Source organism: Nilaparvata lugens, chromosome 7, assembly GCF_014356525.2.
Source record: "Nilaparvata lugens isolate BPH chromosome 7, ASM1435652v1, whole genome shotgun sequence".
Taxonomy (NCBI): Eukaryota; Metazoa; Arthropoda; class Insecta; order Hemiptera; family Delphacidae; genus Nilaparvata; species Nilaparvata lugens.
The window spans coordinates 5,339,879-5,362,583 of record NC_052510.1 but is presented as its reverse complement, the minus strand read 5'-3'; the positions used below and the strand labels follow the sequence as shown (position 1 = coordinate 5,362,583).

General features: G+C 32.9%; 3 protein-coding genes across 4 annotated transcripts in view; 1 reads left to right on the top strand and 2 right to left on the bottom strand.

Annotated features, from left to right (window-relative positions):
* The window catches only part of LOC111056636 (pre-rRNA-processing protein TSR1 homolog), a 432,307-nt gene that overhangs the window by 93,719 nt on the left and 315,883 nt on the right, over positions 1 to 22,705 (bottom strand). The window lies entirely within an intron of this gene.
* LOC111056629 (surfeit locus protein 4 homolog) lies at positions 850 to 21,992 on the bottom strand. 2 transcript variants are annotated; one of them, XM_039433494.1, is made up of 6 exons: positions 21,766 to 21,992; positions 14,734 to 14,997; positions 11,352 to 11,484; positions 7,715 to 7,812; positions 2,856 to 3,035; positions 850 to 1,158 (listed from the first exon to the last, which is right to left on the bottom strand). In XM_039433494.1, exons 1-6 carry the CDS (start codon positions 21,856 to 21,858, stop codon positions 1,072 to 1,074), a joined length of 855 nt encoding a protein of 284 aa, XP_039289428.1. In that variant the 5' UTR covers positions 21,859 to 21,992; the 3' UTR covers positions 850 to 1,071. The 2 variants fall into 2 exon arrangements, with proteins under 2 accessions (XP_039289428.1, XP_039289429.1); XM_039433495.1 differs by lacking the exon at positions 21,766 to 21,992 and adding an exon at positions 15,230 to 15,745.
* LOC111059084 (ubiquitin-like protein 5) lies at positions 15,741 to 20,146 on the top strand. Its single transcript, XM_022346697.2, has 3 exons — positions 15,741 to 15,877; positions 18,240 to 18,424; positions 19,694 to 20,146. Exons 2-3 carry the CDS (start codon positions 18,247 to 18,249, stop codon positions 19,735 to 19,737), a joined length of 222 nt encoding a protein of 73 aa, XP_022202389.1. The 5' UTR covers positions 15,741 to 15,877; positions 18,240 to 18,246; the 3' UTR covers positions 19,738 to 20,146.

The window sequence follows — 22,705 nt, the reverse complement described above, 5'->3', positions numbered from 1 at the left end:
GTAGCATCAATGCCTACCATTCAAACTATGCTGAAAGTGAGAACTGAAAGTGATATTTCTTCGTCTATGCTTAATGATTCGACGACTATGGAAAAATGCTTGAGGATCTTATGGGACTGTTCACACGTTAGCAGCCTGCGAAAGTGTGAAAACTGCCATAAGAGCCTGAAGAATTCTTTTGCAATTGTCGAATCGTATCTCAGAAACGAAACCCCATCTTAAAGCTGGATTCGCTCACAACAGTGACAGTGTGAATATAATTTCCATAAGTTTTAATAGAATTATTCATACTCACTCGGCCGAGCTGAGTGGGAATAGTACCATTAGAAACTTATGGTAATTATATTCACACTGTCATTTTTAACGCTAGAACGTAAGTTGGATTTTTTTTGTTAAATACAATCTCCCCTACACACAGACGAATAGTCTTGTAGGGGATTTCCTAAAATATCAATTTCATAGTGTTCGCTAGAACGTAAGTTGGATTTTTTTTTTGTTAAATACAATCTCCCCTACACACAGACGAATAGTCTTGTAGGGGGTTTCCTAACATATCATTTTTTTTGTGTGTCATGTAATTTTTGTAACATAATTATTTTGGGAAATTGAAGTTTTTCGATTTTTGATTTTGACATGAATAAATCTGAATCACTGTTTTGTGTGAATCCACCTTTAGCCTCTCACCCTACTTGCCAAGTTACTTGAAAACTATAATGCACAAACAATTTTCCCAGCTGAGTGTACTTAAAATGTAATGTCAAGACGTTTTTAAAACAAATTAAGAACGATCAAATCTAATGAGTCGATGATAGTTTGAGTAAAGAAAATGTCCTGCATTAAAAACATCACTAATCAATAAATAATATATAATTTATAGTAATTACACCAGGATACAAATGACATAATTGATCACATAGTTTTCAGTCATCGGCATTTCAACTAACACATCATCCAACATATTTGATTGATAATTCGAGTGATCTCCTTCTCCATCTATATCCTGAATATCTCACTTCAACTTGCACTCAGTTTTCTTAACAATTCGATAGATTTTTGAAAGTTCTTAACTGTCTACCACCGTTTTTTGTGCTCGTCCATGGATACGCCGCCCGGACCTAGTAGGACAATCATCAGGAGGCCTCCCACCACCGACAATGTCTGCAAAATAATTACAAAATTGTTTAAAATATTGTCAGAAAAATATCAAAAACATACATGAAAGTGTTTCATTCATGTGGAAAATAGTAATATCCTGAATACCCTTGCACAACAGAAATTGACTAAAAAGACAGTTTTATGTTATATAAATAAATAATAAATGTTTATTTCCCAAAAAACTAAAACTACAACATCAATTACAAAAATATTAGATAAATTACAATATTACATACAATAGTTAGTTACAAAAGATTCTTATAATGTGTTCTCTACTTGTTTAGTTTTTCTGTGTGGAAATTGACCTACTCCACTATGGCGTACCATGTTCTAGAGTAGGTTTTGTTAGTTTTTTGTGTGTATTATCAATTAGTTAGTGTTTAGTAAGTCATTAGGTGGTTAGTTGTTATTTGAAATAATGTTTTCTATGTTCTGTCTTCCTTTGCTCATCAACCAATTGTGTACTATTGCTTTGAACTTTCTAGGAAGATTAATCTGTTTAAAGTTTGCAGGAAGTAGATTATATAATTTTGGTGCTAAATGATTGAAATGTCTCTGGTATAGTGCCTTCCTTGCAACACTGGTGATGAGAAGATTCCTGTATCTGGTGTTGTGGTTGTGGTTTCTAGTTTGAAATTTTGTTGGGTTCTTGTGTAATCTGCATAGTATCTCCTTGGAGTAAAGCTGTCTTGCATCCATGTTCAAAAATTTTATTTGGTTTCAACACGAAACTGTAGTCCTGTGTACAAGGCTAATAAATGTGGATGTGACAAGAAATAATAATGTTCTAATAATAATAGTATCGAGTGACCTGGCTGGCTTCAGAGTCGCACCTGATCAATTTCAGGGCCTCTGGCATGTGAATATTTATTTTTATATTCGAGGTGAGTGAATATTTATTTATTTATTTTTATGTTCTAATGAATGTTCAAAAGGTTTCATAATTAACATCAAGTTATCTAGAAGGCTGAATTTTTTCAGAGAGTATTAGGTCAGTTTATACCTGAACTGCCTGTAATGGACAATCTTCAATTTGTGATAAAAAACCCAATCTTTATCTTGCTCTGTAAGCACTCTCTCTGATCTAATTCCACTTAAGAAATCGTTGAATCACTTTTTCTAGAACGATTCTAGAAAGATTTAGTGCCGGTTGGACAAAATCCGGTTAAATTTTCATCGTGATTAATTTCAAGAGAACCAATCAGAGTAGCCGTCTTTTCAAAAAAGCCTTCTATGATTTGTGAAATTAATCACGATTAAAATCTTATCGGTTTTTGTGCAACCGGGCCATAATCTTGCAATGTTACCGAGTCACTAATAATATGGGCGTTCGTGTTGAAGCAGTTATCAGACAAGAAGGTGGCCACATTTAACATCTAATGGCCAGAAACTGATCTCCAGGTATACAGTAGACAAGTTATATCTCATTTTTCTGTATTGCTGTCACAATAAACTTTCTATGACAAAACTAAATGTTGGATAATATCGTGTGACACCTTGTATAATTTAAGTCATCAATGGGCCTTATAACTGTCATACTTCGGCCGGGACCGACACTTAACGTGCCCATCCGATAACACGGGAGTGACCTGATCAAAAACTTTTGGCTATGAGCGGGTTCGAACCGGGGATTTCTAGGTTGCTACGCAAGCTCTCTACCCACTAGACCACGGTTCACTCCGAAACAAGCAATGTTTTACCTGGAAGAAGTCGTATTTGAGAAAGTCGCGCAGAGGCTTGTGCTCGGGAATCTGCCACCACGCGTTGTGGTAGAAATTGAGAATCGTTAGAAAGAAAACTAGAATGAGAGCGCTGAGCTTCGTCTTGTAGCCAATTGTCACCAGAACCATTAACACTGAGCCTAGGATGTCTTGAACAATCTGAAACAAAAAAGACAGAAATTACAATACTAGTATTATGTGAACATGACGCGTCTAATGACACCATCCCCACCCTTCTGCTCCTTCCCATCTTCATGCAACGTCCTTCCAAAACAGGAAAGTTCAATATGACTCACTCTTTCTTATATCGACCTCAGTTGTCAAAATATATTGATATTTTGAAAAACGTCAATAACTAGTAGTTCTGATAACAGTAGACCTCGCGCTCAGTAAGTTACATTGACTTGTTATGTTTTCTAAAAAATTAATGAATAATTCATCAATTTTAAATGTCTAGAAAAAATCCTAAATAAACATAGAGCTTTCTGTCCTATCGTACCGTGACGTGTCGTCCCGGAATGTGAGTGTGAGCGCAGTTATCAGGTCTGGCTGCAACTGTCTACAACGTTGATGGAAAGATACATTTTCAAGATGTTCGATGTTTTTAAACGGGTAGTATTATAGTCAACTGTCTACTAACGTTGATGGAAAGATACATTTTCAAGATTTTCGATGTTTTTGAACGGGTAGTATTATAGTCCACTAGGCAGCTGATCTATGATGAATAATTCTAGTCTGATTTTTACTCTAATATTGGCGTATGAAGGAGGCTCCTTTCTCCTTTTATATTATCCTTGAAATGCAAAATTTCCAAAAACCTTGTATATACGTCGACGCCCAATTTAAAAAGGAACATACCTGTCAAATTTCATGAAAATCTATTACCGCGTTTCGCCGTAAATGCGCAACATATAAACATTTAAACATTAAGAGAAATGCCAAACCGTCGACTTGAATCTTAGAGCTCACTTCGCTCGGTCAATAATCAAAATACAAAGGTCCGGTTGCACAAAAGCCTGTTAAATTTTAATCATGATTAAATTCCACAAGAGCCAATCAGAGAAGGTTTTTATGAAAAGAAGGCTTCTCTGATTGGTTCTCTTGGCATTTAATCGAGATTATGGGCCGGTTTCCGAGCTCGGGATTCAGCTAAGTTCTAGACTTTAATCAGCTGGAGTCAGAAAATTGGCTTTCCGAAACGGGGCGCAGTCGCAGTCCACGTTTAAATTAAATTTCGAAAAACTAGAAAATTGAACACAAAATAAAATGAAGAGAAAATAGTGTAAAGTTTCAGCTATTTTTAATCTATATAAATAAAAATCGAGCCCCACATTTTGACATTCAATAGCTTTTCATGTGTACACTAAATTTCATTATTTTTTTCTTAGTTGTGTTTGTTATGTTCAGGAGCAGGTTTATGGCCTATCAAATGTATGATCCGACTTCAGGACTCTTTCCTACGGTCCTTCAAAGTTTACATTTTGTAATCATTATGGGACAAGATTTGTGAGCTGGCCACACACAGAAATAAAAATCAGCTGTTATAATCATTGCGTCATCCAACAGCCGTCGGTAGATCTGTTTTCTATTTTCTTACTGATTCAGAAAATTTTAATTCTAATAATAATGCCGCGGTAAGAACGAAGTCCAAACTTGGGTCGTAGAACTCGAAATGCTGTAAATTTAGAATATGCACGGAAAAATCAGCAGCAAGGAGATATAGGCTTACCATCCAATTCCCAGCAAGCTGCATTCAACCATATCTAACAATACAAGCTGCTGCACAAAAATCTAAGCACATAGGAAGTCCATATTGAGATATAAATGTAAATACTGATTGTTGGATAATTTTCATAAAAATATAGTACATCTGATTAAGCTAAGGCTAAGCACACCTGAGGAGGCGCGGCTTGGTGATACAAGGTGTTGATCTAATGGAGAATGCTTTATCACACCGTTCCACGGCATACCCGATTCAGTGTGTGTGAATTCTTCTATTCAAACTAATAAACAAGAAGCACCTGGATGCAAAATGCCGCATCACGCCGCCTCAGGTGTGCATCCAGCTAAAGTTTGTCATGATACTAACTATTTGGCGGTACGAAGTTCGCCGGGCCAGCTAGTTATTTATAAAAATAACTTAATTTATTCAAAGTGCGGTGATATTAAGTACAATATTTGACTATAATTTGGTATTTTAATCATTCTAAATTCAAAATTTCTAGCTCATATATATTTTTGGAAAGAACTTTGAACTTTAACTTTTCTCATTAAGAACATAACCTATTTTTTCGGACATTTTATCATTTATCAAAATTTGGGAACAGAATAGTTTTGGGCTTTGCCTGTTGTTCTATCCCGATCATATTCATATGATTTTTAATTATATCAACAAATAAATAAATAAATGTTTCATTTCGTCAAGGAAAAACGTTTCCATTTATAGAAATGAGAAAATAAAGATTATCATAAAAACTGCGACTACGCCTCGTTTCGAAAAGCCAATTTTCTGACTCCAGCTGTTTAAAGTCTAGAACTTGGCTAAATCCCGAGCTCGGAAACCGGCCCTAAATTTTAACAGACTTCTGTGCAACCGGGGAAAAGTATATTAAGCACAATTCAAACGGATCCAAAATTCGAAGAACCTCACACGTCAACCGAAGCTTATTGTGTGTGTAAAGGTGCGCACAGATATACGCGCCGCGAACATGAGCAATTCACTTTTAATCAGCTGACTATATCTGTATTTTTACAGAAACGGTAAGATACAGATATAAAAAGCTCGGCATCAGCTGATTAAAAGTGAATTGCTCATGTTCGCGGCGCGAATATCTGTACGCACCTTTAAGCACAATTACTTGCCGGTGGTTTGGAACCCACCTAGTTTAGTTTATCGTAACCTACAATATCTATAGTCAGTGCAAACCTTAGTTTGCAGCATTGCTCTTATGGAGTACAGCGCTGCCAGATTTCACAGAATCCAGAGAGCCAGTGAAATAATTGTACGCTAGATAAAGAGAGCGTAGGCCTTTTTGTTAGAATCAGCATCAGAACGACAACTGTGTGCTCCTATTTTTGTATTGAGCATGATAACTGTGTGCTGCTATTGTTCTATTGAAACAACAGTGGCCATAACGCCCCGTGCTGGAAACCAAGGTTTGCACGGCCTACAGACTACTATCTCTTGACTAATAGCTACAAAAGATATAGGTAGATAATAATACTATAGTGAGGTCCACGTTATAATGGCAGTGTAGGATTGACAATACTGTTGCTGTCCTTTTCTATCATACAACAAAACAGATAGCGCTATCTCTCTCTAGCATTGCGATGTTGTCTGTTTTCCATAATATTCTATTTTTACTTTTTACAGTGACTGTACAAAAGTAGACACAATTCTCAGCCGCCATTTTTTTCTTCATTCTATCAAAATACTTCAAGTACACAAGTCGTATAATTGATTTAAAATATATTTTTGAAACAATAAAATAATTTTTAGACATTACCCTATGAGAAAAACGAATTAAAATACCTGAAATGACATTTTAAAAGTAGATAACTAACCATCCTAGACTTCATCCATGTTTCAGTTAGCCTACACGATTAGGTTAGACCTACTCGTACCGGTATAAATAATATTGAAAGGTTATTTCAGAATAATCTCCATTGAAATTACTCATTTTTAATAGGATGTCTATTTTTCTCTTATTTTTAAAAGAAATTGGAATAGAATACCTACTAAAAAACAGATTGGTGTATCACAGCTTTTTCAAATAGCCGCCATTTCAGCTTTATATAAAAATAAAATCGGATCTCAGTTATGGAAGCAAATTTTTGAATCAAATTATGAAAAATATATATTCTTGATTGATTTGACATTAAATTGATTATTTTATCAAGGAAATTATAATTATTATTAGATCAAATTAAATAGGATTAATTGAGTAACAGCAGTGTACACTCAGTGGCAAAATGGAGAGACTTGGTAACGTTTTTCTCCTATCTTTCGTCACTGCCATTATAACGTGGACCTCACTATAGTATAGAATTGTTATCATAACCACAAATAAATGTGTATGTGAAAACTACATATAAATGTAAGTCTTTACATTATCATACAACACATTTCTCTTATCATATCTCACACACATCTCTTATTAATTTGGTATTATCCTACACAAAACGGTTAATAAATTTAAAAGATAAATATAAGTTAACAAATTTTTCATAGGAATTGACTTTTTCAAGAAACTTTAGTTTATAGCAAGCTACGACAATAGAGCATATAGATTACAATCAGTACCGTAGTTGAAGTATACATAGTTACAGTAGTGGAATGAAGAATCATGTAAGCAAAGAAGAGTTCTTTCTTAAAATGAAATTTAATTTGATCATCTAAATTAAAAATTTTCAAATAGAATTTAAAAATAAACTTTTTGTAAATATAAACAAATATTAGGTGATTGAAACCGTATTTTTCAATAATTTTTAGTGGACATGTAAGCAAGGAAGAGTTCTTTCTTAAAATGAAATTTAATTTGATCATCTAGGAAACATTGAACATTTTTAAATAGAATTTAAAAATAAACTTTTGGTAAATATAAACAGATACTAGGTGATTGAAACCTGTATTTTTCAATACTTTTTAGTGGACATGAACAGTTGAAGAAGAAACAGTTTATGGCTGAAGGTATCGATTATTAGAGTTATTTCGATTATTAATAACTATGATTGTTTCTTGAGTAAAAAATAACTCAAGTAATCGGAAATTTTTGTACATCTGTCAATGAAATAAATTAATTGATGGATACACATAAAATATATATATTATTACTAACCTGGAGGAATGATACTTCAAATCTAATAAGTGTCACAAACATAAACGCCAATAAGCATCTTCCAGCTAATTGAAGGTAGTTTTTCGGCTTATTATCACCTGGAAAACAACAAATTTCAATGAGAATACAGCATTCATTAAATCATTGAATCGTTCAACTGCTGAAGAAATTTGTATTACAGTAATAAATTCAATAATGATTTAACTATTGTATTTATTGAAATATTCATGAATACAATACCATTCTCAACTCATTATGAATATTGGAAAAGGAGCAGAAGGCTCAAAGCTCAAAAATGCTCCTTTCCCAAATTTTGATAGAAATAATATTAAAATACGTAGTCCGGGCGCAAATGTCATGAATAAGGTACTCCGTGGTCATTTTTGAGTAACAGCCGTGGAAGATGTCTCAATTTCTTCGTTAGGTCTAGCATAATAAGGATCGTGATGATGATAAGTCATCAGATAAGATGATAAGAAATCACAGGCAAACAACTCGGAAACAAGATGGCCGCCAAAATTTTCAGGATTTTGCTATATCGCTTGTATTTCAATAACCGTTCAAGATATTCAACCGTTTTCTCTAAATTTCATAGATTTTGAAATCTATTAGATTAAATCTATAGATTATGAAATCTATGATTTCATAGATTTAAATCTCTTGCACAAAAAAAGTTTTAATAGAATGAAATTCGAACGAACTTGGAAAAGAAGTTTTTTGGGCTTTTGAAGGTTATAACTAAAAAATATGCGTTCTAGACGAAAATTTTATAAAACAAACATTGTAGAGGAAGATTTTAAAAATATTTTCGTCTAAAAAAACGGTTGAATATCTTGAACGGTTATTGAAATACAAGCGATATAGCAAAATCCTGAAAATTTTGGCGACCATCTTGTTTCCGATGTGTTTGCCTGTGATTTCGACTTATCATCATCACGATCCTTATTATGCTAGACCTAACGAAGAAATTGAGACATCTTCCACGGCTGTTACTCAAAAATGACCACAGAATAACACTTGCGCCCAGACTAACGTCAAAATTTCATATTTTTTATACTGGTAAATTTATATTCACAAGTACAATGAAACTGAAAAATAAGACACTTGAGCATAAAAAGTTAGTTTACAATAGCCTCGTCATAGTCTGATGCTAGAAAATAAACTTATAGAAACTCATTAGACTAGAATTTTATATAAATACGATATTATACCAAAATAGTAATATTGATTCATAATAATTCAAGATTATAATCATATAAACAGGCTTGATTGATATACTATACTACTTAGCTGGTTTTTCTGTAGCAATTCCTTAGCTGTATTCATATTAACTAAAAACTAAATATTCAAAACATTTTTTACTTCAATGTAATTTGAAGTACCAACGGTAGCCCGATGATTTGATCAACTTCTTGATATTAATACGATATATATTACACCATAATAGTAAATATTCAAGATGAATGCGGAATCAATATTATAAATAGAAACAACTATTTGAGTTTTATGTTAAAATCAATACAACAAGAATTTATAAGGAAGATGTCACTTCGCTTTCACTTGGACTTGGACGACACTGGAGAAATTACTACAGTCATATCAGATTAGTTCCACACTAATAACTTTCTAATATTTTGGCAACGGAGTGTGACATCAATAATTCTGCTTTTCTTTCCACACTCTTGTGACTCGGATTACACAATAATGATTAGATTTTTCAATGATAAATGAAGAATGAATATATATTATTAAAATCAAATAATATTATCAAAATAATGATACATTTTTGTCACTTTTCTGAATTTCATTTTTTTACAAAATACGTATCAAATTTCGAAAAATAAGAAAATAATTTTCTCCAGTCATCAACCTTCAATATTACAAATTTATCTCTTATAAATATGATTTATATGAAATTTTTGTCACTTTTCTGAATTTCATTTTTTTACAAAATACGTATCAAATTTCGAAAAATAAGATAATGATTTTCTCCAGTCAACAACATTCAATATTAAAAATTTATCTCTTATAAATATGATCATAAATTCTGGATTTCTGTACTTTACACTTACAAAATAATCACAGTAATTATTTAGTAAAACATGAAGACCTACCCCTTTTCCAGACTTTTTTATCACTCTAATTGGAACTAGCAGGTAACCCGTGCTTCGTAAGTGTCTAATTAAAAACTTGACCTACTGAAATCTTGAATAATTTGAAATAGGCATATAACCATCCTCGGTAAATTAAGAATCTTCATGCAAAATTTTAAATCAATCAGTCCAGTAGTTGAGACGTGATGATGCGTCATTCCTGAATTTTCTATCCCGTACGTGTATAAGCAAATTCTTTCCTTTATTATATTATAGATGATTTGTTAGGGCTGCTTCTCTTTCAATCATTTCAATGATGAGTACTTGAATAGATAGATAACGGAAAAGAGGAAAACTACTTGGAAGAAAAACTATTGAGAAGAAAAATAAGAACTTGAAACATGTCAAACATCCAGGTGAATGGAAATTTAGAAGGATGAGAATATGATAGGAATAAGATGGAGAAAGATGAAAGTGTTATGAGGAAGTTTTGAATAAGAAAAAAGGATGTAGATAATGTAAATTAGTAATAATAGATTTTGGGGGAAATGTTTAAAATGTATAAGATTTGAACACATTATATCAAACTTTTAGAAAATGGTATAAAAATCATACAATGAATGGAAGATTGAGAATAAGGAAGTGAGAAGAAAATATGTACTGTAGGCTATCTATTTTTTAAAATTTAAATATTCTTTATTCCACAAAAATGCATTTAATACAATATTAAAATGATTGTAACTAGTAGTTCTGTGAACAGTAGACCTCACGCAGTATTGTCATTCACAAGTACCTGCTTGAAACTATAGACCTTATTTATGGGAATACAGCAATAGACTGGCTTCTCCACACATCTGTGTAATCACTTGTCAGCTGATTTATGATGAATAATAATAATTCTATAGTCTGATTTTTACTCTAATATTGGCGTATGAAGGAGGCTCCTTTTTCCTTTTATATTATCCTTGAAATGCAAAATTTCCAAAAACCTTGTATATATACGTCGACGCACAATTAAAAAAGGGACATACCTGTCAAATTTCATGAAAATCTATTACCGCGTTTCGCTGTAAATGCGCAACATATAAACATTTAAACATTAAGAGAAATGCCAAACCGTCGACTTGAATCTTAGACCTCACTTCGCTCGGTCAATGAAAAAATGTATGGAATAACCATATGAAGACTATAATACATCTGTGAGTAGGGTATACCCTAACGACTAAAATTTGAAAAGAAAAATATTAAATTTAATGGATGTTCTTGAAGTAATGAGATAATTCGTATGGATGAAAAATAAGAATATGATGATTTTCATATTCGAGGTATGAGACATAAATCTTTGGATGTCCCTTCCCCATATTGGATGTTCCTTATTCCTATTCGATAACGTTTTTCAAGTAATAAAACGAGAATATATTATCGTATGTTTCACTGTCAGCTAGACAAATCAAAAACAATAAAGAAGATTGTGCTCACGTCAATATTTAAATTAAAAGAAATCCTAAAACACTCTCATAAATTGAAATAAATGTTGTACTCACCTAATGTAGGAACTCCAGCGAATAAACTGCGGGCTTCCACGTGACTTTCGGCCACAACCAATAGGAGCGCTCCGATCAGTGCTAGATTTCTTAGCAGGAACTGAATATCCCATAATATACTATAAGCGAATGTCTGGAAAAAATAATAGAAAAATATTGAAGAATATAAAAAACTTTGTTGATAGTTAATATCATCCTGAACAACCAAAGATGTCTAGAGTATAGGCACTGCCTGTGTGCTGAAGATGTAGACTCAAAACTTGGTAATTTGTTTGACATTTTTATATTCGAGGTATAAGACATCAATCTTTGGAAGTCATGCTGAAGATAATAATAATATCGAGTGAAGATATAAAAACTTTTGTAATTTGTTTGCAATTTTTACACCTGAGGTATTTGATGTCTTTGAAACTCAGTGTCTTCAAGAGATGGAGCTTTTCACTGAGCATGTAAATTTGTTTGACTAAATTTGAGTATAGACCTACAGTTCAAAAGTATTTCAACACGTTTTTTCAAATGAGGTTACCTAACCACTTTATATTATTGTTATGTAATGTTTTGTGTATTATTTATTATTGTAAATTGTAAAGTGTGTGTCAATAAATGAATGAAATGAATGACTTGATTGAATGAATCTTTGGAACTCAGTGTCTTCAAGCGATGGAGCTTTTCACTGAGCATGCAAATTTGTTTGACTAGATTTGAGTATTGACCTACAGTTCAAAAAGTATGAAAACTTGATTGAATGAAGCTGATCATATCTAATAAATCGAAATACTATATTAATTCACTGCATGTCGGCACTAGACGGATACACCCAAAACGATTTATAAAATAGTACCTACTACAACTTTAGTAGTAAGATGAACGTGAAGCAATAAAATATTAGTGAATAGCTCATCATAAAATTAGAAGTGTTGTCAATGTAGCACTGTTCCTTATAATATGATGTACCGTACATGCAATATTAATAACCTCTTAGTAAGATAGTATTGCAGGTTTTATAAATGTGACAGCACCAGATTCCAGTTTCTTTATCTCTCAATCATTTCAATTAGATATAGAATTAATATAGAACAGTTTTTCCTTGTATGTTGTTTTTCACAATCATTTCAATTTCCTTGTACTGCATTTATTGTAATTTTCTTGATAAGGGAGTGATTTTGGGGATTTTCTCGTGTTCTACCATATTGTTGTAAATAAATAGAAAAATTGTGAAAAACAGAATACAGAATTGTTTCAAACCGGACAATAAGCTTTATTATGAAATCAATTATCTTCCTGAAGAAGTCAGATAGTAATATTACAGGTGATGTTTGTATTTAACGACATGCATTCATTAGTTTATAAATTCATTTATTATACAACTGTTAGAACAAATTATAGTATAATTTTATTTTAATAACTGGATGTTTTTTACATATTTATATGTTTAAAATGTACTGGATGCTGGAAGGTTACGGTGTTATTAATTAATTTCATTGGGGGAGAATATTTTACATGAGCAAATTAACCGTTCAAGGATAGAGATGATAAATATTCCATTTATAAATTCTATGAAATACTGTTCATCCTCCATGTATTACCGGTACTTGAATTATTGCTGTGGTTTAGTAAAATCACATTTTTCTCACAATTCACTTTTTCTCAGATATTGACAATAACTTACTCAATTAATTAATAAAGTGAATCGTTTTTAAAATGTTAAACGCTGAAATAAACATTCCAACGAAAGAGACAGAAATGCTTCGATACAAATATTAAAACTTTATCACTTAGGCAGCCTGAATTCTCCAATTAGCTTCCTCAATATAAAAATGCAGACTATAGATGGCTCCACATTCTAAATATAAACTAGATTAGTCATTTTTATCATCAACCGTGTAGACAAAACTTATGCCTCATAGCTAATAAGGTTATTCGCTTCTTCAGATCATTCACTAATCAGACAATTATAAGGATATTTGCCTTTGGCATTGCCAAAGTAAACAAGTTGGTCTGCATTTTACAAGAAGGTTAATGACAGTTCAATGATCTTTTCAGTGCAGTTTGTCAATATTGAGTTATGATTAACGATTGATCCCCGTTTCTAAAACAATAAGACTTGGATTCATCTGAATAATTGACAACTACAGTAAATTCATTCATGGTAATTGTTTGAGTATTACCATGAACAGCGAGAAATGACATTACCATGCCAATCAGAAGGTTTGACTAGTAATTTTAAAATATACAAGAATTTATCTACTTAGGGGTATTATGAAATATTGATCAGTAATTAATATTAGCGGAGTGATCCGTTGTCTAGTAGATAGAGTTCTTGCATGGCATCCTAGAGACCCCGGGTTCAAACCCATTTATCATAACATTTTTCACCAGGTCAACACCGTGTTATCAGCTCCCGGCTAAAGTATGACAGTCGAAATGACACCACAACACTCTTACTTCAAGTTACAATTTAAAGTAAGGCTCAATTCACACTTACACGACTCAGGTTGAGAAGAGACTCGACTCTAGTCGAGAGCATGTGTTTCCAAATTGTGACACTCAAACCAGTCGACTCTAGTCTCAACGACTCTTCTCGAACTGATTCACTTAAGTATTCTTCAGGAAATGCATGACCTCTTACAGGTTTATTTTGCTTGTATAGATCACCCCATAAGAGACAATGCATCCAGCTAACGAGCTAAAGAGAATCAGTGCGTCAGAGACGCTTGTGAAGTTGAAGTACCTTAAATATAAAATATGCAGGTTGCAGAATATCCTACATACTAATATTTCATTCGCAGTTTAATGAGCCTTTTATTGTTATGTAGTGTAGATAAAACAATGTATAATGGGGTGTGAACAATAAGGTAACTAACATTTGATTTCAAAGTGGCGCTAAAAAAGTTATTGGCGGCTTGAATGTCGATAGGTGATAGCACTAATATTCACTTTATTGGTAAGGGCTACCCGTATTTACATAAGTATCTTTTTCAACTTTACTTCACTTAAAAGTGAAATAAGTTGAAACATGTTGTGAGAGATAGAATAAAGCTGAAAAAAGGGACCAACTTTGATTTTTAATTTTTATGTAGATAATACCAAAATTATCCTACACATATCAAGTGTCCTGCAGAGCTTTAGCTTAATCAGACAGTAACAAATAAGTTTACAAAGTCAAGTTAATTGTATATATTTTGGATTTTTTATTGAATTGTTGACTATGTATTGCATTTGTTACAGTGTTCTGACGGTAAATGAAACTTGAATATTGTAGTTTAGTATAAATTGTTTCTATCTTTCATTACTCAGCTTATGGGAGTTGTTTCAATATGTAATTCTATGTACTATAGGCCGGAAAATCATGCAATATGATGAGATAACAGTCTGCACTCACCTGAAGAACAACAATGAAGAATAGGACACCGCAAGCGATGGGAACCTGCTTTTGTGTCAATACCATCACACAACCTCCGATCTGCCCCACCATGTTAACTAATACAAATACAGTGGCCAGGAAATATCCACAGCCCCATGACATATTCATGTATTCACTCTGCTGTGACCATTGCACCCACATTCGAATTCCATCTTCTAAAAATGTTGATATTAGACATGCTCTAGCTAATGTCGGCAGAAATACCCTGGTTCGTTTGTAAACCTGCAAATAGAAACAGGGTCATTAGGCATGGTTTTGATGATTTTGAATATTTGATAGTCATCTTACATCAATATGTTGTGGATGTAATGTGTATAGCAAGAGCTGTTTTGTAATCAAACTAGTTTGAAGGCAAGCAACGTTGTTGGCAAACTGCAAAAGATGGTTAAACAAACTTAAAACTAAAGCTGTAAAAGTAGCATACGGTTACTTCAACAATCGTATCAAGTCTTACCTCTTCTGCAAAATCTTCAGCTTTTGATACAAAATCACTATTTACAATTCCTGCCATCTCCGATACTTATAACCAAATACACTTATTGACATTCGTCAAGTCAGCTTGCACTGTTGCAGCTGGCAACTGAATGAAATGCTGACCGTCCGAATGATGATGTGAAACGTGGAACAGTGATAAATTCAGTTGAAGCAATATTTCCGTCGTGGTCATTTCAGTAAATACAACAGATTGTTGACATTTGAATAATCCTTATCAATAGTTGCAGATAAACAATCTATTTTAAAGAATCATAACAATTTTTGATAAAAAATATTTCTCTATGAACCAAGATCAACTTTCATGAAATTGCGGTAAAGATACAATTGGAACTCCGCACCGCTTGCATGGAAAACAGACAATTTTGAATAAATAATTGATGATTGAAAAGAAAATTGTACTTAAAATCAAGTTTTGTAATTTTTCCCAAATTTTACAAAAGTTTAATCTCAAAACAAAGAAAATTATTTCAAATGAATAAAGATAATAATACAGCTGATCTCAGATGTAGCTTTCTGCTTTTAGTTGTCAACCTGTCAGCTGTTCAAAAACAACACTTGGATAAAGAGATTTTGTTGCAGTTTGTACGGATTTTTAGTTTATTTTAAGGTTTGTAATATCTTTTTTATAACTTACTGTTTTTCAATCTCCTTCAAATAGATTATTTGGCTTTTATTAAAGATATGTGTTTTCCAGCTTTAAATTTTTGACAGACTTGCCTACTTCCAAATTCAAGTTTTTAGGTTATCTTCTTACCAAAACGTTGAAGCATGTTATTTTGTAACCTTACATTATTTGGATCTTTTGTTTAAGTTGAGCTTTAGCATTTTATTTAGATCTATAATTTTATACATTCTTATTTATTCATTACCTAGATTTAACCCGATTATTGTAAACTCTTCTAAAGGTCCAATTCCTATGCGACAACTACAATTCTAGCCGCGGCAGCATTAGCCATCGCTGTATTAGTTAGCTGCTGTTTGTTGCTTTAAACTACAGCATTTAATTCATTTGTTGAGCGGCCAGAATTGTAGAGTTGCTTAGCAATTTTACCTTGATGCTCATCACCATTCTCAGCTATTAGTGGTACGCTAGAGATCAACCATTGGTTGCCTGAAATGAAGCACGCTAGGAAATTTATGAACCCCCTGAATTAACTACCGGATTGATGACAGCTAAAGACATGATATGACTGATTTTAGAAATTCTGCTGCTAGAAACTAGCGTCATTTGTGTGATAAGAGCAATAAGAACCAATACTTCTCGACTTACTCGGACACTTGGCGACTTGGGTCGGCCACTAACTGGTAGAACATGGATGTTTATCATGCACCCACACATGTTCATCATGCATGTTTTGTCATCAGCGATAGAGGCTTCTAACATAAAATAAACACCAATAACAGTTAATAAACCACTTGAAAACACAAATTTCAATTATAGAAAAATAATTTAACATTAAATAGAGCAGCAAAGAAAAATTAAACAAAAATAATCGGAGATAAAAAAATTTGCTCAAAGCCTTTCGCTGTGATTACAGCCAAGATGACACAACAATATATGACGACCGTGTATCATGCATGTTCTATTGTTGATATGGTAAACATGAATGATACACAATATAAATGCATGATACACATGTTTGACTTCCATGATGACTGTGTATCATCATTGTTGTGTCACCACATCTGTGATCACAGCAAAACTCTTCCACCAAAATTTTTTAAGGTTAGGTTTTTGTATCTCTGATGTTTTGATTCATTTTTCATCGCTGGTCTATTGAAGGTTAAATTATTTATCTATCATTATAATTTGTAATTTTTCAGTGGTTTATTTATTGCCATGGATTGTTATTTTATGTTAGAAGCCTCTCACTGATGACAAAACACACATGATAAATATGCACGACATGCATGTTTTACTGTTTGTGTTTACCGCAAGTCGCCAAGTAATAATAAGTAGTCGCAAGCATGTCATGTATTTTCTACAGTTAGTGGCCAGACTCAAGTACCTAAAGACCAACTATAGGTTGTCGAATGTAAAGACCTCTGAAACCAGTGAGACACCAGACTGGTCCCCAAAATCTGGTGATCGATTATCATAAACTGGGGACCCTAGTGCGGTATAATTCAACTGCTTAATGAATTGTATCATTCCCATTATGATCGTTGTAATGTATATATTGTCCTCTTCTTATTATGGTTTATGTCCTCAGCGAGGACTCTTACAACACGGCAGTTCAACAAATGCACCCATGCATTCCTCGTGAAACCCCCTTTTTATTCAATAAGGGAGTTTTTCAATATCCCGGATGTTACCATCAAATAATTTTATACATGAACTTTATGGGATTCTGTCTTTCTTCATGTGATATTGTGTTTTGTTGCACCAGACTTATTTTGCTTATTAATATAGGCTTTATCAATTTCTCCTTTGCTAATATATATATATAGCACATAACAGAAGACACTTTAAAGTTTGTAATATAAATTAAAACATGAGACACGATATAAATAGATTGAAAACACTTAAAAACTTACATTAGAAATGGGGAAGTTTTCGGGGACTGTGTCTCCCCTCTCAACCGAGCACAGACTCAGTCTCAACATAGTCAACAGAGACTCAACAGAGTCTGTGCTCGGTTGAGAAAGGAGGCACAGTCTCCGAAAATTTCCCCATTTCTAATGTAAGTTTTCAAGTGTTTTCAATCTATTTTATCGTGTCTCCTGTTTTAATTTTATATATATATATATATATATATATATATATATATATATATATGTTTTGTGTGCTTGTTTTTCTGACGACCCAATTGCTACAATAAGCTTACAAGGTAATAAAGATCATTCATTCATTTATGGCCAGATGTGTCAAGGAGTTGAGATAGAAGCGAAATTTCTGGTTTTTTGTATCTTTGTATTTTGAATCTTTGTTTTATAACTTTTTCCTAATTATTGGTTATTTATTTCAGACCAAAAATGTTGGAAGTTACGTGCAACGACAGATTGGGGAAAAAGGTACGAGTTAAATGCAACCCCGACGACACAATTGAAGATCTGAAAAAGCTCATAGCAGCCCAGACAGGGACAAGATGGGAGAAGATTGTCCTGAAGAAGTGGTACACAATTTTCAAGGATCACATACAACTGCAAGATTGTATCCTTTCCAGCTCTAAGTTTTAAATTTTGAATGCTTGTACATACTTCGATATGTAAATTTAAGGGTATGATCACATTATGTGCTGCACATATGTGCAAGTGCACGTGAGATCAGGTTGACCAAGCGCGCAGATGAGAAGCAAGATCTACAGTAAGGTCCATGTTATAATTACAGTGGAGAAAGATAGGAGAAAAACGTTGCCGATCCTCTTGTCTTGTCAATGCCTTCTATAGACAGTACCTGATACAGGTTTATTGATGTAATATTAACGGTTCATTCTCGTTTAAAATAATCAAAAATATATATTATTAAACAAGAAATTATAATTTCCAATAATTTCATAATGAATTTTCATAACTAAGATGAAATATTTTGTTGATTTATCTTTAATTCTACATTGTTGAAAGACGATTGACTACAGAGCAAAGCGATAAAGAGATAGCGCTATCCGCTTTGTTGAATGATAGACAAGGATAGAAAGAGCCATGGGAAAACTCACTGAAAGTGTGCACTTGCTGGTGACGTTCAGTGTGAGCAGCTACAGGCAAGTCACAACGTGTTTCTATGGCTCCTTCCAGATTTTGTTTCTCATCTACACGCTTGGTCATGCATGATATCATGTGCACTTGCACATAAGTGCATCCAATTTGATCATACCCTAAGATAATAAAAATATCTTCTAGTCTCTGAGGTATGAATACTTCTATTATCAATTTCTATTCATGATACTTTCATCTATTAATAGCTTAATTGACCGAGCGAAGTGAGGTCTAAGATTCAAGTCGACGGTTTGGCATTTCTCTTAATGTTTATATGTTGCGCATTTAAGGCGAAACGCGGTAACAGATTTTCATGAAATTTGACAGGTATGTCCCTTTTTAAATTGCGCGTCGACGTATATACAAGGTTTTTGGAAATTTTGCTTTTCAAGGATAATATAATAAAAGGAAAAAGGAGCCTCCTTCATACGCCAATATTAGAGTAAAAATCAACTATAGAATAATTATTATTCATCATAAATCAGCTGACAAGTGATTACACAGATGTGTGGAGAAGCCAGTCTATAATTGCTGTATTTTCATAAGGTCTAGAGTTTCAATCAGGTAGCCTACTAAGTAGGCTACTCAAGTCTTGTGGATGAGAATACTGCGTGAGGTCTACTGTTCACAGAACTACTAGTATTCAAATTCGTATGTTATTTTTTATTTACGTCTATCTAAGTTTCTTTTCTTCCGCTATGTGTTTTCCTTAACTAGATTCTTTCAGATGAAATCCACGACGGCATGAACATCGAATTGTATTATCAGTGAGCAAGCTGAAGACTTTTATTAACAATATTGTGACATTACACCAAGACATGCTGTATAATAGAAATCAGTTTGATTGTGGGAAACTCAGTGCTACAGAATGTTTTATTTGAAACAATTTCCATCTCCCCGAATCACTGAATTCTTCTGTGAATAATTTAAGATAGATTATTAAGATGCTAATCTATCTTTATTACAACAATAATGCAATTGATTCTCTTAAAATGACGTGGTGGTTTTGATAGTTATACTGTATCTTAATTTTAACAATCTTGAGCAATGTTGAAGATTTATCTCTATTTAATTCTATTGATGCATTCAATTCTGGTTTGACATTTCAAAAGTGATTTGAAATTAGTCTATTTTGTAGAATGTGATCAAACCTATATACTGTATTTCCTTTTAATTTATAATCTAATCATGTATACCGACTTCAAATAATCACTGTCATCAATAAATTACAAACATTTTTTTAAATATTTCTTTTCAAATTATTTTTAACCCCTTGGAAACCTTCATATTATTTTTGCAGACCAAAGTCTGAGGTACAGAATATAAATTTGAAATAATTTGATTGCATGTAGGTAATGAAAAACTGGTCCATTACATTGCAACAAGAAGAAATTAAACAAACAAAAACAAGGCTAGAATAGATAACTATATAATAATCTTGCTCTTCTATAAATTGCTGCGATTGAATTGGGGGGATATATATCATACATAAAAATATTCCTGAATCAAATATGTAGGTAGGTACATGAAATATTTCATAACTTCTGGAATCAATCTAAAAATTTCTAAAATCAATCCCTATACAAGAAAAGCTGGATGAAAAACAGCATTAAAAATATGAATACTCGTGTAAGAGCTAGATTGTCTGATGATACTAGGGCTAACACTTGTCAACAATCTTAATAGGAAAGCTCATATCCTTGATGTATGTGGCAAGCTTGCAAATGGTATTTTTATGTTACGTAGGCTAAGGTAGGGAGGGAAAGAGACGGAGAGGTAGACCTTGGATGAACTGGGAAGGCTATCTGGAGGAATTGGGGAGGGAGAGAGGCAAGACAATGAGAGATATGAGAAGAATGGCTGAGGATAGGACTGCATGGAGGAGATGGACCGAGGCTGGTACCCCTACGCTGTAACGGCAGAGGGGGTCAAGAAAAAGAAGAAGAAGAAGAAGGCTAAGGAATATTATTAGGCATGAGTTGATAATTAATGTATATTATGCTCATATTTGTTGTTATTTAGCGTACGGTATTCAATTGTGGGGTAATAGCTCAATGTCACCTACACTCTTCAAGCTTCAGAAGAAAGCAGTAAGAATAATTTGTCAGGAAGCACGCGCACAAATGTACTCTGAATGGCAACATTTACGATTACAATACAAGAAGTAGGCAAGATGTTAGAATTGACGCTCACCATTGGACTACGGATCAGAAAAATTGGCGCTACATGAGTATCAAGATATTTAATAAATTACCACTCGAGGTTAGAGCAATGGATGAGAATCATTTCAAGTCCTATATAATGAAAATACTCATTCAAAAGTGTTTCCATTCTATTGAGGATTACTTCAACTCAGATTTTACACTAAGCAGGTAGTGTGTCGTTAGATTTTTGACATTTGTGTGCAAACTCGGTTTTAGTTGCTGTGATATTTATATAATTCCAATGAAAGCTCCTGTACATTATTTGTGTAATTGTTTATTTGTGTAATTTGTAGCCTATTATTTATGCTCTGTTGTAATTTTTCAGCTACTGACGTTGTTATAACATTGTTCAATGTTTTCGGCAATAAAGATTTTGATTTTACTGATTACATATAAAGGCCAAAACAATAGAATAATACAGTTCTACCTTATTTTAAAATCAGAAATTTATCTGTTTGGACAGTTTAGTGAAATTTACTGCAAAATCTGGTACAAAAAAAATTGTCTCTAAATTTAAAAAATTGGAAATAAGTTATTTTCATCAATATTTTGTATGTATCATTAATAAAAATTAGTAATTTTGGAAATGTTTTACCTGATCATCAATATGGTTGCAGTCAACTTCTACATATTCCCGTTGTTCTCTTGGAAAATAACTTTTGTAAACATTCAACTTTTTCCTAATCATGATGCTTAATTAATTCAAAAATAAAAAATACGATTGTTACACATTAGCTGATAATCGATTTTGATATGTCAAACTGTTTCACACTTTGATACCACCGAATTATACAGACATCCTTTCTACAGTGTTTTCATCAGAATGTAGTATAAGTTTCTTGGATGGCAGTTTTTCCTTCAAGGTCACTATAACTCATTGGAAAATGTTTACGTTACATGCAGCGTTTGTTTGATGTTTGTGAAAATTGAGGAGAATATCTAATCAATAAATGCAAACAAATTAAACAAGATTCATTGAACTTTAAATTGAAGAAGCTCGTAGACAGAACGTGTAATTTCATATTGGAAACAAGCAGATTTAAAGATTGTTCAATAATTAGTATATTATGAATTAGCCTTTACTATCTTGCAAACAGGAATTAAAAGTTTTTCTTGTTACAATTATTCCTATTTGGGTGGGAAATAATTTTTTAGCTTGATCAGCATTGGTGTCATAATTTTCATTCATGAACCAAACAATGTCAAATACAAGTAGACAAATTAACAGGTCAGCACATTATAAATTTGTCCATCGATTAGTTTCAGACGTTTTTGATACTAGTGATTCATTAAAGAATGATCGATTCATGAGTCATGACTATATAGAACTATCATTATCATGACAATATTGAGCATAGTAGATTACATCATAGAGAGAAGATAGCAAAAGAAAATATCCCATGGTATAGGGCGTTCATGTTGAAAATTTCACTGTCAACTCAAGCCGATATTCCTAGTAGTTGTTTTTCGTGAAGCTATGTGACGCCGATAGTCTCTCATACTGTGCCGTTCTTACACTCTCATCCCAACAAAAC

Coding starts and splice junctions, on each gene's coding strand:
- LOC111059084 (XM_022346697.2), top strand. CDS start 18,247: ATGTTGGAAGTTACGTGCAACGACAGATTGGGGAAAAAGGTACGAGTT. Junction 18,425..19,693: donor TCACATACAACTGCAAGATT/GTATCCTTTCCA, acceptor AGATTCTTTCAG/ATGAAATCCACGACGGCATG.
- LOC111056629 (XM_039433494.1), bottom strand. CDS start 21,858: ATGATTAGGAAAAAGTTGAATGTTTACAAAAGTTATTTTCCAAGAGAA. Junction 14,998..21,765: donor GCAACCATATTGATGATCAG/GTAAAACATTTC, acceptor TTCTATTTGCAG/GTTTACAAACGAACCAGGGT. Junction 3,036..7,714: donor TTGAAGTATCATTCCTCCAG/GTTAGTAATAAT, acceptor TTTTTGTTTCAG/ATTGTTCAAGACATCCTAGG.